The sequence below is a fragment of the Convolutriloba macropyga genome, chromosome 12 (genome assembly GCF_964194025.1).
Source record: "Convolutriloba macropyga chromosome 12, txConMacr16.3, whole genome shotgun sequence".
Taxonomy (NCBI): Eukaryota; Metazoa; Xenacoelomorpha; order Acoela; family Convolutidae; genus Convolutriloba; species Convolutriloba macropyga.
In genome coordinates this window covers 33283968-33297494 of record NC_134479.1, presented here as the reverse complement: position 1 = coordinate 33297494, position 13527 = coordinate 33283968, and the positions used below count along the sequence as shown (strand labels likewise).

At 37.5% G+C, this 13527-nt stretch overlaps 1 protein-coding gene across 3 annotated transcripts in view; it reads left to right on the top strand.

The window, feature by feature from the left end:
• LOC142350574 (homer protein homolog 1-like) overlaps positions 1 to 13527 on the top strand; it is a 245634-nt gene that overhangs the window by 208357 nt on the left and 23750 nt on the right. For all 3 annotated transcript variants that reach the window (XM_075402435.1, XM_075402436.1, XM_075402437.1), the window contains 3 exons: positions 2165 to 2296; positions 2783 to 2844; positions 3192 to 3431. In XM_075402435.1, the coding sequence (XP_075258550.1) occupies positions 2165 to 2296; positions 2783 to 2844; positions 3192 to 3431 (434 nt within the window). The remainder of the gene's footprint in view (positions 1 to 2164; positions 2297 to 2782; positions 2845 to 3191; positions 3432 to 13527) is intronic.

Sequence of the window (13527 nt, the reverse complement as noted above, 5' to 3'; positions counted from 1 at the left end):
TGACGTAGCTCAAACCCAAGTTCAAACGTTGACCTTTTACTGTTATTTAACTAACTCTTATTATGCCATCATTTTGTTCACATTATTAAATAATTGAACTTTACTACTGAATTCCAATCAACTTTGGAAAAATCTGTTTAATATTTGCCTATATTTGAATGTAAATAACAAGATATTAAAATTGTAACAGACAAAATAGTTGCTCGCTAATAAACAGTTGTATTACTGAAATAAAGTTTTTACCAGAGAAGATCTTCAGCTGTCGAAGTGATTGTCGACTGACCCATTCGAAGATCCAAACCGCTAAAGCTATCCAATAGTGAATAATAACAGAAAAATCGGTAAATTGTAATAGGTGCTCAGCACAATTTTTGTTCGCTAAATTGTTGAAGCTGTAATGCTGTGAACAACCATCGTTAATTCAGCAACGTATTCGTTCTTGCCAGAAAAGTTGTTATTTGAAAGAGTTTACTCGAGTAAACAAATCAATTTGATCAACTAGAATTGCTTTCAACCAAAATGAACAACCACTAGCGAATACATAATATTTGAGCACATGATACGGATCTTTTCCGTATGTGCCCCCCCCCCGTACGTTATGCCCCCATACATCAAATCCCCATTTTAAGCGTCCTGAAATATGCAACTTCTTGTGTCCTACACTTGTGTCTGAATTCAAAGAATACGTCCCATTAAAATTGTCTTTGTCGCTTACAGTTATTGTTTTCATTGGGAACATATTTTTACACATTTTATTTCTCTATCTTTATCACAGATTTAAGATCATTCGTAAATTTGTTCCATCATTCCTCAAATCAAAAAATGACGACATTGGTGTCAAACCAGTCATTAGTGTGAAGGACAACATTGCTGCTGATGCCATTCCACAAAAATGGAAAGACAACTATCACATTCTGACTGAAGCCACTAGACCGAGAAGTAAATCTCGCTCACGCACTTCATTATCTACGTTGAACAAAAACGTAGAATCAAATTCAGACCCATGTCTCTCACAAACTTGTTCTCAAGGCATTGAAACTGATCTTTGAATTAGTGCAGTTGTATTGTAAAGTATAATGTGCACTACCAAACTGAAGAAGAATTGGAGTACCCTTGCAGCAGACCAATAGTTCCTCCTATACTGCGACAGATCACTTTTTCATTAACGATTATTCGGTTGGAGTGGAGCAATTTCTTCTGATCTTATCATATGGTACGATTGTTGGACGATCATTTATTCTTTTCTACTCGCATTTATTCTTTCTAACTGGTATGGAACTGTGGCAAACTTCTACTCTTTTACGGATTTGAGCTTCGTCGCTGAATGATGGATATCGAAATTTTTCGAGCCCGGAAGGCTCCCTGAGGAGGGGAGTATGACGTAGCTCAAACCCAAGTTCAAACGTTGACCTTTTACTGTTATTTAACTAACTCTTATTATGCCATCATTTTGTTCACATTATTAAATAATTGAACTTTACTACTGAATTCCAATCAACTTTGGAAAAATCTGTTTAATATTTGCCTATATTTGAATGTAAATAACAAGATATTAAAATTGTAACAGACAAAATAGTTGCTCGCTAATAAACAGTTGTATTACTGAAATAAAGTTTTTACCAGAGAAGATCTTCAGCTGTCGAAGTGATTGTCGACTCACCCATTCGAAGATCCAAACCGCTAAAGCTATCCAATAGTGAATAATAACAGAAAAATCGTTAAATTGTAATAGGTGCTCAGCACAATTTTTGTTCGCTAAATTGTTGAAGCTGTAATGCTGTGAACAACCATCGTTAATTCAGCAACGTATTCGTTCTTGCCAGAAAAGTTGTTATTTGAAAGAGTTTACTCGAGTAAACAAATCAATTTGATCAACTAGAATTGCTTTCAACTAAAATGAACAACCACTAGCGAATACATAATATTTGAGCACATGATACGGATCTTTTCCGTATGTGCCCCCCCCCCCCCCCCGTACGTTATGCCCCCATACATCAAATCCCCATTTTAAGCGTCCTGAAATATGCAACTTCTTTTATTGGCAAATGGAAAAATGAATTTTGTTAAGCAGCTATTATGTGTTCATCATAAATTGTATAAGCTATAAAGTCGCTTTGGACGAAATAAATTGTTCTATTAATTGCAAAACAATTGCTCTTTTCAGGCCATTGTGAACAGTGCTTTGAGTTCCGAGTACACCTTTATTAAGACGTCTCACAAATTTGGACAATGGCTGGATTCAAGCAGCGGCATTCTGTACGGACTGGGATTTGCAAACGAGGCCGAGCTGACAAACGTAATATTTTCATTCCATTCCTTTCCTACAAAATTGCTGTGATGATTTTGCCAATTAGAGGTAAAAATAAATCTGGCGTATGTAGATATAGCAGAAAACCGTTTTTGAATAGACTAACCTTTAAAACTCTCAATCGTTTCATTTGACCGATATGTTTTTCATCTTGAAGAGCATTCCTTGGGAACGTACTACGTTGTTAGTATTCAGTTGTTCAGTTAAAACGTCCAAATTTTCGGTCTATTTGAGCGTTTTCAGTATTTTACTACCGCTAAGTGTTTATAAATTGAGTTATAAATGTTAACAACAGCTGACAAATCCACTCAAACCGTTGCACTGTCTCCCAATATGAGCCTATCAAGGTGTTCAACTCCTACAATTGCTCCTAGACTTTCAAAAAATCTCTTACCACATAATAGAAATTCCGTTGGGACATCCACTACACCTATTAGCAACCGTTTAGCTAGATTTGAAGATAGTTTCTTTCAGTTCTCAAAAAAGTTCAATCAGTTCAAAGACGATGCAACTCCTCCGCCGCCTGTCACAACCAGGGAAGTGCTATACAAATGTCATATTTTGAATGTTTGAAACTTTTGAGATAATTTTTAAGATAGGACCGGATCCCATTTAATTCATTTTTTTTCATATAGTTTGAGCCTGCTTCCTATTAAACTATGAATCACGGAACCTTAAAGTTTTCGCATTTGCAAGGTGCGACGTATTTTTTTCAAAACTCCTGAACTCTCAATATAACCGCACATTATGTGAAATCCGACAGATAGAGCTGTTCCAAAACACATGAGAAAGCAAATTAAATTCTGTCGGATTTGAACTCCGAATCAATGAAAAATATTTGGTAGCAAAATGCAATTATAGCACTTCCCCTTTTTGCTGTCAGCAATCGATATAATGAAGAGGAAGACCCGGTCATTATGGACCAGAAGCCTTACGATAGCCTCTATTCGGCTAATATTCCCACTAAGGATTACGATACTTCACCTGTGATTGGAAGTCGTAACAAATCTCGGGGTAGAGACAATAATAGACTGAACGATTCGGATGATTTCAACCGAAATGTGGATGAATCGGATCGCCTGAAGCTGGAATTGGATAAATCGAAAAACCAACTCACTCAAATGTAAGTTGTTATTAATCCTATCCTCCTATATATTAAACGCGTGAGCTCTAAAATGGAACAAAATTTTTGCATGATTAAGGGGCCGGCCTCTCGAAGCGCATGTTTAAGAGCAGCATGGATAAGCTAACATATCGAGAGGTCAATGACCTAAAAGGCTCAAAGTAGATGGGTGAGAACCAAACCTGGGACAAAAGACTGTTAGTCAGGCGCAGTTACCACGAGAGTATGAGAGCTTGAAATTATGCTCGCCCAGAGGGAGGATATACGCCAAAGATGGTTCTCACCCATCTTTGGCGCCTGACTAACAGTCTTTTGTCCCAGGTTTGGTTCTCACCCATCTACTTTGAGCCTTTTAGGTCATTGACCTCTCGACATCTAATGAAAAAGCTTAACACGCTAAAGAGAAAACGGAATTCACTAGCCAACAATGATTCGTTGAGACTCAAGATAGAAACGTCGAGAACCAGTCTAGCAGCAGCGGTAGACCTAGACCAGAAAAATTACGAATCAAAGCTTTTCAACTCACGAAATTCCCAAGCCATGTACAAGTATTTTAAAAGCTTACGAAAAGGACCGTCCGTTCCGCCACAGGTTAAGTGGAACAAAGACGTAGCAAACTGTGATGCTGAAAAAGCCTCTCTCTTTAATAAATACTTCTGTTCAGTTTTCACCGTGTCATCGGTCTTCAAAAGCAGTTTGAATGAAAATAGAATTTTGAACAGTTTTACTGTGACGGAAGAAGCAATAGTTGAAATTCTTGGGTCATTAGACGTATCAAAGTCATGTGGGCCTGATAACTTGCCTGCAGTTGTCCTCAGGAACTGCGCAAAAGAACTTACGAAATCCATCTTTGAGTTATTCAGAAATTTTAGGCGCCTTGGAACCTATCCTAGTGCATGGAAAATAGGAGCAGTTAGCCCAATTTTCAAGAAAAAAGGACCGAAAGCAGATGTTGTAAATTATCGTCCTGTAACACTATTATGCATTGTCTCGAAAGTTCTAGAAAGATTGTTGTATGGCTCAATTGTAAATTTTTTCAAAGGACTCATAACTGACTCACAGCACGGTTTTCGTGAAAGAAGATCAGTTATTCTTCAAATGATAACCTACTTAGATAAGATATACAAATTCTGTTCTGAGAACAATCGAGAAAATAGCTCACTTCTCTTTGACTTTTCGAAAGCTTTCGACCAAATTGATCATGGAATACTTTTACGTAAGATCAATTGCATTGGAATAGGTGGCAAGCTGTTCGAGATTTTAAAGAGTTACCTGAGCGACAGACTGCAATACGTGAAAATTGGAAATCTAAAATCGAAGAATTCGCCGGTCACCTCGGGTGTAACTCAGGGCTCAATACTTGGGCCCCTACTTCTTCTTATTTTCATTAATGACTTACCTGAAACTGTTTTCAACTCCAAAGTCTTTCTTTTTGCTGACGATCTCAAATTATTATATAATGAAAATCTTGGAAACGCACACGGAATCAAACAAGATCTAGATTCAATATTGCGTTGGAGTTACGAAAATAACATCAGCTTCAATTTATCGAAATGTCAGTGCATAAATTTCAATATCAAGTCGAGATTAAGTCCGGTTTTGGGTCAATGGTCGCTGGAACAATCGAGAACTGTGGAGGACCTTGGTATCACTATCAACGACAGCCTCACTTGGAAGGAACATGTAGAATTGCGGACTCGTAAAGCCAACAAGTTCTTCCACCAAATTAAAAGAAACACATCATATCTCCTGACGGTTACTGCAAAACTAAATCTTTATAAGAGTACGCTTATTCCAATCTTAATTTATGGATCTAACTGTTATATGCCTTCAAAATCTGACATGCGACTCCTTGAAAAATCTAAGAAAAAGTTTCGAAATGGATCCTACCGAACCTTGATTATTGCGAACGACTGAGATCCCTGAACTTATTACCTCTCAACTATTACATTGTGCTAACAGATCTTCTCTTGCTATCGAAATTGGTGAACAATTATTATGCGTTCAACATCAGCGAGCATATTAATATTGTGCAAAGACGGTCAAGTTTTCGGTTTGTGTTGCCTGAAATCAAAAAAGAATTTCAGCGGTCAAATTTTTTCTATCGAACCACATATAGAGCAAATATCATTGATTCAAATGTTAATTTCTTTCAACCAGTCGGACTCAAAAATCGAATCTTAAACTTGATGTGGAAGTACTATAATATTTATTTCGGCATCGAAAATTCGTGTTCCATAACATTTATCTGTCTCTGCGAAAAATGTCGGTCCTCAAACGAAATAAACTTAACAAACAAACTTAAACTGGTATGATTCATCTATTTATATAATTTTTGCGGGAGCAGTCCCTCATGTTTGTGGAAGCCATAATAATAATAATAATAATACTGACCTGGTACTACGTGTTTTTTTTATTGCTCCCGAACGAAGTAAGATGGCCAATTTTGCCCTATTCTAGAACACTCTTAGATTTCAACTAAGTTTTTCACGCTTTAGTTTTTGCTTGTTCTTTTTTGCTTGATCTCAGATGCTCTTGATCTGAAATACGTTTATTGATTAGATAAAAGCGATTGTGAGAAACGGTGGTCTGCGGTGGTTATAGCGCAGTTGATGAGATGGAAAACTGCTAATCTGAAGTTTGAAACTTTTTTGTAAACGTGTTTTTTGAAGCTTTGCCTTTACAGATTCGGCGCAGTTCTAGTGCACTCTTAGCTTTCAACTATGTTTTGCATGCTTTACTTTTGATTTTTGCGTGATCTGAGATGCTCTCAATCTGAAATTTAATTATTGATACGATAAAAGCAATTGTCAGAAACAGTGGTTTGTAGTTGTTATTGCCCAGTTGGTGAGATCGAGGACTGCTAATTTTGCTCTACTCTAGAACACTCTTAGCTTTCAACTAAGTTTTCACGCTTTACTTTTTGATTTTTGCGTGATTTCAGATGCTCTCAGTCTGAATTTTAATTATTGATAAGGTAAAATCTATTGAGTAAAGGTTGTCTGTAGTGGTTATTGCGCAGTTGGTGACATGAAAGATTGCTAATTTGAAGTGTGAAGCATTTTTTGTAATTGTGTTTTTTGGAAAATTTTAGCTTTACAGGTTCTGCGCTTTTATAGAACACTTATCTTTCAACTAAGTTTTTCACGTTTTGCTTTTTGATTTTCGCGTGGTCTTAGATGCTCTGTCTGAAATTTGATTATTGATACGATAAACGCGATTATTAGTAACGGTGACCTGTATTGGTTATAGAGCAGTTGGTGACATGAAAGACTGCTAATCTGAAGTTTGAAGCGTTTTTTGTAATTGTGTTTTTGCAAAATTTTAGCTTTACAGATTCTGCGCTTTTATAGAAAACTTAGCTTTCAACTAAGTTTTTCACGCTTTACTTTTTGATTTTTGCTTGATCTCAAATGCTCTCAATCTGAAATAAGTTTATTGATAAAATAAAAGCAATTGTCAGAAAGGGTTGTTTGTAGTGGTTAATGCAGTTCCTGAGATGGAGGACTACTATTCTGAGGGTCGAGGGTTCGAACACGTGTCGGGTACCTTCCCTTTTGAAGGCATTTCTAAAACTTCTAATAAACCCCATGCCGCCTGTCGTTCGAGAGCAATTCTTGCGACCCGAGTCGGTATATGTTCCTGTCTGTGCTTGGGTGATGAAAAATGGTAATCCTATATATTAATCGCGTCAGCTCTAAAATGGACAAAATCTTTGCATGTTTAAGGGGCCGCCCTCTCGAAGCTCATCTTTAAGAGCCGCATTGAGCAGCATTGTTAGGCGAATATATTGAGAGGTCAATGACCTAAAAGGCTCACAGCAGATGGGTGAGATCCAAACCTGGGAAAAAAGACTGTTAGTCAGGTGCAGTTACCACGAGAGTATGAAGGCTTGAATGTATGCTCGCCCAGAGGGAGGATATACTGACTTGGGTACTACGTGTTTTTTAATTGCTCCCGAACGAAGTTAGAAGTATTTATTGTAAACGTGTTTTTTTGCGAAGCTTAAGCTTTATAGATTTTGCTCTATTCTATAACACTCTTAGCTTTCAACTAAGTTTTTTATACTTGGCTTTTTTATTTTTGCGTGATCTCAGATGCTCTGTCTGAAATTTAATTGTTGATACAATAAAAGCGATTGTGAGAAACGGCGGTCTGTAGTTGATATAGTGCAGTTGGTAAGATAGAGGACTGCTAATTCTGTTCTATTGTAGAGCACTCTTAGCTTTCAGCTAAATTTTTCACGCTTTACTTTTTGATTCTTGCGTGATCTCAATTGCTCTCAATCTGAAATAAGTTTTTTGATAAAATAAAAGCGATTGTCAGAAAGGGTTGTTTGTAATGGTTTTTCGCAGTTTGTGAGATGTATGACTACTATTCTGAGGGTCGAGGGTTCAAACCTGTGTCAGGTACCTTCCCTTTTGAAGACATGTCTAAAATTTCTGATCAACACCATGTTGCCTGTCGTTCGAGAGCAATTCTTGGGACCCGAGTCGGTATGTTCCTGTGTGTTCTCGGGGCATGAAAGATGGTAATCCTATATATTAAACGCGTCAGCTCTAAAATGGGACAAAATCTTTGCATGTTTAAGGGGCCACCCTCTCGAAGCTCATCTTTAAAGTCGCATTGAGCAGCATGGTTAAGCAAATATATCGAGAGTTGAATGACCTAAAAGGCTCAAAGCAGATGGGTGAGAACCAAACCTGGGACAAAAGACTTTGTCAGGCGCAGTTACCACGAGAGTATGCGGGCTTGAAAGTATGCTCGCCCAGAGGGAGGATATACTGACCTGGTACTACGTTTTTTTTTATTGCTCCCGAGATGGAAAACTGCTAATCTCAAGTTTGAAACTATGTTTTTCACACTTGGCTTTTTGATTTTTGCTTGATCTCAGATGCTCTGTCTGAAATTTAATTATTGATACGATAAAAGCCGTTGAGAAACGGCGGTCTGTAGTTGTTATAGTGCAATTGGTAAGATGGAGGACTGCTAATTCTGTTCTATTCTAGAACACTCTCAGATTTCAATTAAAATTTTTACGCTTTAGTTTTCAAATTTTGCGTGATCTCAGATGCTCTTGATCTGAAATACGTTTATTGATTAGATAAAAGCGATTGTGAGAAACGGTGGTCTGTTGTGGTTATAGCGCAGTTGATGAGATGTAAGACTGCTAATTCTTCGCTTTTCTAGCACACTCTTGGCTTTGAACTAAGTTTTTCACGCTTTTTTTTTAATTTTTGCGTAATCTCAAAAGCTCTCAATCTGAAATAAGTTTATTGATAAATGAAAGCGATTGTCAGAAAGGGTTGTTTTTTAATCGTTAAGCGCAGTTGGTGATATGGAGGACTACTATTCTGAGGGTCGAGGGTTCGAACCCGTGTTGGGTACCTTTCCTTTTGAAGATGTTTCTAAAATTTCTAATCAACACCATGCCGCCTCTTGCTCGAGTGCAATTCTTGCGACCCGAGTCGGTATATGTTCCTTTGTGTGCTTGGGGGATGAAAAATGGTAATCCTATATATTAAACGCGTCAGCTCTAAAATGGGACAAAATCTTTGCATGTTTAAGGGGCCACCCTCTCGAAGCTCATCTTTAAAAGCCGCATTGAGCAGCATGGTTAAGCGAATATATCGAGATGTGAATGACCTAAAAGGCTCAAAGCAGATGGGTGAGAACCAAACCTGGGACAAAAGACTTTTAGTCAGGCGCAGTTACCACGAGAGTATGAGGGCTTGAAAGTATGCTCGCCCAGAGGGAGGATATACTGACCTGGTACTACGTGTTTTTTTATTGCTCCCGAACGGAGTAAGATGGCCAATTTTGCCCTATTCTAGAACACTCTTAGATTTCAACTAAGTTTTTCACGCTTTAGTTTTTGCTTGTTCTTTTTTGCTTGATCTCAGATGCTCTTGATCTGAAATACGTTTATCGATTAGATAAAAGCGATTGTGAGAAACGGTGGTCTGTGGTGGTTATAGCGCAGTTGATGAGATGGAAAACTGCTAATGTGAAGTTTGAAATTTTTTTTAAACGTGTTTTTTAAAGCTTTGCCTTTACAGATTCGGCGCAGTCTAGTGCACTCTTAGCTTTCAACTATGTTTTGCATGCTTTACTTTTGATTTTTGCGGGATCTGAGATGCTCTCAATCTGAAATTTAATTATTGATACGATAAAAGCAATTTTCAGAAACAGTGGTTTGTAGTTGTTATAGCACAGTTGGTGAGATCGAGGACTGCTAATTTTGCTCTATTCTAGAACACTCTTAGCTTTCAACTCAGTTTTCACGCTTTACTTTTTAAACTTTGCGTGATCTCAAATGCTCTTGATCTGAATTTCAATTATTGATACCATAAAGCGATTGTCAGAAACAGTGGTCTGTAGGGGTTATAGCGCAGTTGTGAGATAGAGGAATGCTAATTCTGCGCCATTCTAGAACACTCAACTTTCAACTGAGTTTTTTACACTTCACTTTTTAAATTTTGCGTGATCTCATATGTTCTTGATCTGAAATAAGTTAATTGGTTAGATAAAAGCGATTGTGAGAAAACTGTGGTTTTTAGTGTTGATAGTTGGTAAGATGGGGGACTGCTAGTCTGAAAATAGAAGTACTTTTCTATTACCATTATCCATAAAATTGCTATGAAACTAAGTTTTGAGCAGTTTTAGTCGCATTGTCTAATCTTCCTCTTTTATAGTAAATATCAGTCGCAATTGAGCACAATGGTTAACAGCGCTCCTATCGTAACTTCTTTTAGGGGTCATGCAACCTAGCTTAATAAATGCGTTTTGAGACGAGCTTTACCATCATATTTTAGCTTTTAATACGCACATTTTTTTAGGTCTCATTAAGCATGCGGTATAGCGAAAACAAGCAAGTCACAAACGCCATTGTTCTATTCTAGAACACTCTTAGATTTCAATCAAAATTTTCACGCTTTAGTTTTCAAATCTTGCGTGATCTCAGATGCTCTTGATCTGAAATACGTTTATTGATTAGATTAAAGCGATTGTGAGAAACGGTGGTCTGTTGTGGTTATAGCGCAGTTGATGAGATGCAAGACTGCTAATTCGTCGCTTTTCTAGAACACTCTTGGCTTTGAACTAAGTTTTTCACGCTTTTTTTATTTTTGCGTAATCTCAAAAGCTGTCAATCTGAAATAAGTCTATTAATAAATGAAAGCGATTGTCAGAAAGGGTTGTTTTTTAATCGTTAAGCGCAGTTGGTGAGATGGAGGACTACTATTCTGAGGGTCGAGGGTTCGAACCCGTGTTGGGTACCTTTCCTTTTAAAGATGTTTCTAAAATTTCTAATCAACACCATGCCGCCTGTTTTTCGAGTGCAATTCTTGCGACCCGAGTCGTTATTTGTTCCTTTGTGTGCTTGGGGGATGAAAAATGGTAATCCTATATATTAAACGCGTCAGCTCTAAAATGGGACAAAATGTTTGCATGTTTAAGGGGCCACCCTCTCGAAGCTCATCTTTTAAAGCCGCATTGAGCAGCATGGTTAAGCGAATATATCGAGATGTGAATGACCTAAAAGGCTCAAAGCAGATGGGTGAGAACCAAACCTGGGACAAAAGACTTTGTCAGGCGCAGTTACCACGAGAGTATGAGGGCTTGAAAGTATGCTCGCCCAGAGGGAGGATATACTGACCTGGTACTACGTGTTTTTTTATTGCTCCCGAACGAAGTAAGATGGCCAATTTTGCCCTATTCTAGAACACTCTTAGCTTTCAACTAAGTTTTCACGCTTTACTTTTTAAACTTTGCGTGATCTCAAATGCTCTTGATCTGAATTTCAATTATTGATACCATAAAGCGATTGTCAGAAACAGTGGTCTGTAGGGGTTATAGCGCAGTTGTGAGATAGAGGAATGCTAATTCTGCGCCATTCTAGAACACTCTTAACTTTCAACTGAGTTTTTTACGCTTCACTTTTTAAATTTTGCGTGATCTCAGATGTTCTTGATCTGATATAAGTTTATTGATTAGATAAAAGCGATTGTGAGAAAATTGTGGTTTTTAGTGTTGATAGTTGGTAAGATGGGGGACTGCTAGTCTGAAAATAGAAGTACTTTTCTATTACCATTATCCATGAAATTGCTATGAAACTAAGTTTTGAGCAATTTTAGTCGCATTGTCTAATCTTCCTCTTTTATAGTAAATATCAGTCGCAATTGAGCACAATGGTTAACAGCGCTCCTATCGTAACTTCTTTTAGGGGTCATGCAACCTAGCTTAATAAATGCGTTTTGAGACGAGCTTTACCATCATATTTTAGCTTTTAATACGCACATTTTTTTAGGTCTCATTAAGCATGCGGTATAGCGAAAACAAGCAAGTCACAAACGCCATTTTTCTATTCTAGAACACTCTTAGATTTCAATCAAAATTTTCACGCTTTAGTTTTCAAATCTTGCGTGATCTCAGATGCTCTTGATCTGAAATACGTTTATTGATTAGATAAAAGCGATTGTGAGAAACGGTGGTCTGTTGTGGATATAGCGCAGTTGATGAGATGCAAGACTGCTAATTCTTCGCTTTTCTAGAACGCTTTTGGCTTTGAACTAAGTTTTTCACGCTTTTTTTTATTTTTGCGTAATCTCAAAAGCTCTCAATCTGAAATAAGTCTATTAATAAATGAAAGCGATTGTCAGAAAGGGTTGTTTTTTAATCGTTAAGCGCAGTTGGTGAGATGGAGGACTACTATTCTGAGGGTCGAGGGTTCAAACCCGTGTTGGGTACCTTTCCTTTTGAAGATGTTTCTAAAATTTCTAATCAACACCATGCCGCCTGTTGTTCGAGTGCAATTCTTGCGACCCGAGTTGGTATATGTTCCTTTGTGTGCTTGGGGGATGAAAAATGGTAATCCTATATATTAAACGCGTCAGCTCTAAAATGGGACAAAATCTTTGCATGTTTAAGGGGCCACCCTCTCGAAACTCATCTTTAAAAGCCGCATTGAGCAGCATGGTTAAGCGAATATATCGAGATGCGAATGACCTAAAAGGCTCAAAGCAGATGGGTGAGAACCAAACCTGGGACAAGACTTTTAGTCAGGCGCAGTTACCACGAGAGTATGAGGGCTTGAAAGTATGCTCGCCCAGAGGGAGGATATACTGACCTGGTACTACGTGTTTTTTTATTGCTCCCGAACGAAGTAAGATGGCCAATTTTGCCCTATTCTAGAACACTCTTAGATTTCAACTAAGTTTTTCACGCTTTAGTTTTTGCTTGTTCTTTTTTGCTTGATCTCAGATGCTCTTGATCTGAAATACGTTTATTGATTAGATAAAAGCGATTGTGAGAAACGGTGGTCTGTGGTGGTTATAGCGCAGTTGATGAGATGGAAAACTGCTAATCTGAAGTTTGAAACTTTTTTTGTAAACGTGTTTTTTAAAGCTTTGCCTTTACAGATTCGGCGCAGTCTAGTGCACTCTTAGCTTTCAACTATGTTTTGCATGCTTTACTTTTGATTTTTGCGGGATCTGAGATGCTCTCAATCTGAAATTTAATTATTGATACGATAAAAGCAATTTTCAGAAACAGTGGTTTGTTGTGGTTATAGCACAGTTGGTGAGATCGAGGACTGCTAATTTTGCTCTATTCTAGAACACTCTTAGCTTTCAACTAAGTTTTCACGCTCAGCAATTTTGCGTGATCTCAGATGTTCTTGATCTGATATAAGTTTATTGATTAGATAAAAGCGATTGTGAGAAAATTGTGGTTTTTAGTGTTGATAGTTGGTAAGATGGGGGACTGCTAGTCTGAAAATAGAAGTACTTTTCTATTACCATTATCCATAAAATTGCTATGAAACTAAGTTTTGAGCATTTTTAGTCGCATTGTCTAATCTTCCTCTTTTATAGTAAATATCAGTCGCAATTGAGCACAATGATTAACAGCGCTCCTATCGTAACTTCTTTTAGGGGTCTTGCAACCTAGCTTAATAAATGCGTTTTGAGACGAGCTTTACCATCATATTTTAGCTTTTAATACGCACATATTTTTAGGTCTCATTAAGCATGCGGTATAGCGAAAACAAGCAAGTCACAAACGCCATTGTCCAGAAATTTGCTGTAGAAACAGTAAA